We start from the raw sequence: 2719 nt of genomic DNA on the forward strand, positions 1-2719 counted from the left end.
AATCCAGAGAAGGTGGACCGGCTGTGTGCCCTCTTCACCGTAACAACACACACACACACACACACACACACACACACACACACACGTTTAATGACACTCGTGGTGCAGTGATGGTGTTTCGTGTAATTTAAGAAGGGAACAGTTGAAAAGCTGAGGATCTAAAAGTGAGGAAGCATTGCCCCCTGTTGCTCTGCAGCAGAATCAGTCTGCAGATCGTTTGATGCATTTTTGCTGCACTAAAGCTCCCAACGTTCACTGATGCAGTTATTTGAATTCTTCAGTAATTACAAAAACTCAATTGAAGTCAGTATTATAAGGTGAATGCATGATTTACATGTAAGTCACAGGGGAGATGAAACCAGACGTGCTTAAATGATTAAGCTGGTTAAATCTGAGCGTTCCTGTTTCAACCCAAGCTGGAATCAGTCCATATATGTCTAAATTACACACATATTTATAAAATGAATAAAACAATCCACTGATGCAGCAGTCTAAGCAGAGCTTCTTAGTCCTCCTGTCTCCCTGGGCCTCCTCCAGCTCTTCCAGGGCTTTCCCAAACCCAGCACACCCAGGACAAGCTGATCGTTACAGCCTGTCCTGCGCCCTCGGGTTTCCTGACATATCTGAACAACTGGCTAATTTTCATGAAGCTCCTCAAACTAAATATCTCTGAAGCTGAGCCCAGTCAGAAGATAATTTCCTCTGAAGCCTTATTCTTAGCTCGGGAGCCATAAGTGAGAAACATAGACCGACCGGTAACAACTTCACCTACCCGCTCAGTGAGTGGTACAGCATCCACATCAGTCTGTCTGGCAGTCTCCTGCTCCAATCTTCCACAACTCATGAACAAGATCCAGAGAAACCTGAGCTTCTTAACTTGGGGCAGGAAATCATTCCTCTCCCGGAGTGCTAGAAACCACGATTTTCCTGCTGAGAAGCAGTGCCTCAAGGTGGAAGTGTTAATTATCATCCCACTGTGTTGCATTTGGCTGCAAAACCTCCCCAGCTGGAGCTGGAGATCACCTCTGACTGGACCAGCAGCACCATCATCTGCAAAAAACAGCAAAAGATGTGATCCAGGAGCTCCTGGCTCCACATCGGAGTTCTGTCCATAAACGTTACAAACAGAAACTCAGAGCACAAACCTTCTTTAATTGTAAGAAAAGCTGAAGCTGGTGGATGATGATGATGATGATGATACTTTTTTCTTTTTCTCACAGGATCTGAGTAACAAAGACATGAAGAGAGATCTCTATATTATCTCACAAGTTATCAGGACAGGTAAGTTATGTTATGTAGGTGGAAACAATTCCTGCAGAAATGCCTGAAATAACAGAATAACTTTGTCAAGTTTATAATGTGCACCTTTATTAACCTGAAATGAGCCTTTCTCATTATGTGACGCACACGCTTCTGGTTACAGGTCGAATGCTGCTGAATGACAGTAAGAAGGGTCCCCCGCACGTCCAGTACCGTCGACCGTATGGCTGTGCGGTCCTGGCCATGAGCGACGTGCTGCAGACCATCTCAGAGCTCAAAGAGGAGAAAGATTTTGTCCTTAAAGTGTACACGTAAGTGTCTGCACTCGCAGATAACGAGGCAAGAGAAAATACTGAGGGTTCACCACAAGTAAAGGCCTGATTAGACTCACAGCACAGGACTCGAACCTGTGGTGAAGCAGTGACACAGATATGAGTCGCTGGTGTTGATCGATGATGTGACAGGAGACATAAGCAGACATATGAATCCTAAATGAAGTGTACAGATCTCAGGTTTAGTTGCTGGACAGATGGACAATGACCCAAGTAAAAAAATTGCAAATGCAACCCCGGGTTTAGGAAGGTAAAGAATCAGCTGATCTCAAACCTGCCAGCATTTCATTTACAGAGAAAACTAAAGGCGGGAAGAAGCAACAGCTAAACACAGCTGCAGTCAGAAGCTGGCAGAGTTACAAAGGAGGAAACACTCACTCGTAATGAGTTTGGGCCGGAGAAGGTCGGTACCTGTAAGGGGTTCTTAATTAAATATTAAAAAGTAAACAAAATGTTTACTTTTTAAATATTTTGTTACGATTATGCTGATATGTCCGGGTACATGTGACCCTCGAAATAAGAGGACTGTTGTTTTTTTTGGTAAAGTGCTGATATTAAAGCTAAAAGTCTTTGTTTTAAATCCATATTTATCATATTACTGTATGTTTGAGTGAACTAAAATAGCAAAAGTGCCCAAAAATATCAGCTTACAGCACAAACTCAACACACCCAGAGCTCAGAGATGATATTTTCTTTTTGGAAAATCATTTTGTCCTATTCTAAATATTTCTGGGCTGAGAGAAAAGGTCAGAGAAAGAAAGAGGAGAAGGTTAAAGATAAGCGAGCTGGAGAGACAGTAAAGAGTGGGGCATGCCATATATTTTTATTATAGCTTTACTTCTGTTCTTATCGCTCTGTCACCACCAGCCTCTTCTTTTTCTCTCCTTTCCTTATTTGTAAGAGAGACCGAGAGCGGCTGCACAGCCTCACTGTCAGTGCAGTTTGTGACGTCAGCAGCTGTTCTTTCACTCACACGCAAAGTCGATGCTCGGCATTAGGGACCACCCCTCAGCTGAACCTCTGAAAACGTGCCTGCAGGATCTGTGTGTGTGTGTGTGTGTGTGTGTGTGTGTGTGTGTGTGTGTGTGTGTTTGATGCCTCAGTCTTAGCTGAACTGCTCGGCTCGG

At 43.8% G+C, this 2719-nt stretch overlaps 1 protein-coding gene across 1 annotated transcript in view; it reads left to right on the forward strand.

Moving 5' to 3' along the window:
* LOC102207162 (dedicator of cytokinesis protein 3-like) overlaps positions 1–2719 on the forward strand; it is a 248678-nt gene that overhangs the window by 171256 nt on the left and 74703 nt on the right. The window contains exons 11-12 of the mRNA XM_013912880.1: positions 1221–1281; positions 1424–1571. Of these exons, the coding sequence (XP_013768334.1) occupies positions 1221–1281; positions 1424–1571 (209 nt within the window). The remainder of the gene's footprint in view (positions 1–1220; positions 1282–1423; positions 1572–2719) is intronic.

This window comes from Pundamilia nyererei, unplaced genomic scaffold (assembly GCF_000239375.1).
Source record: "Pundamilia nyererei isolate P.nyererei 1_Seehausen unplaced genomic scaffold, PunNye1.0 scaffold00105, whole genome shotgun sequence".
Classification (NCBI taxonomy): Eukaryota; Metazoa; Chordata; class Actinopteri; order Cichliformes; family Cichlidae; genus Pundamilia; species Pundamilia nyererei.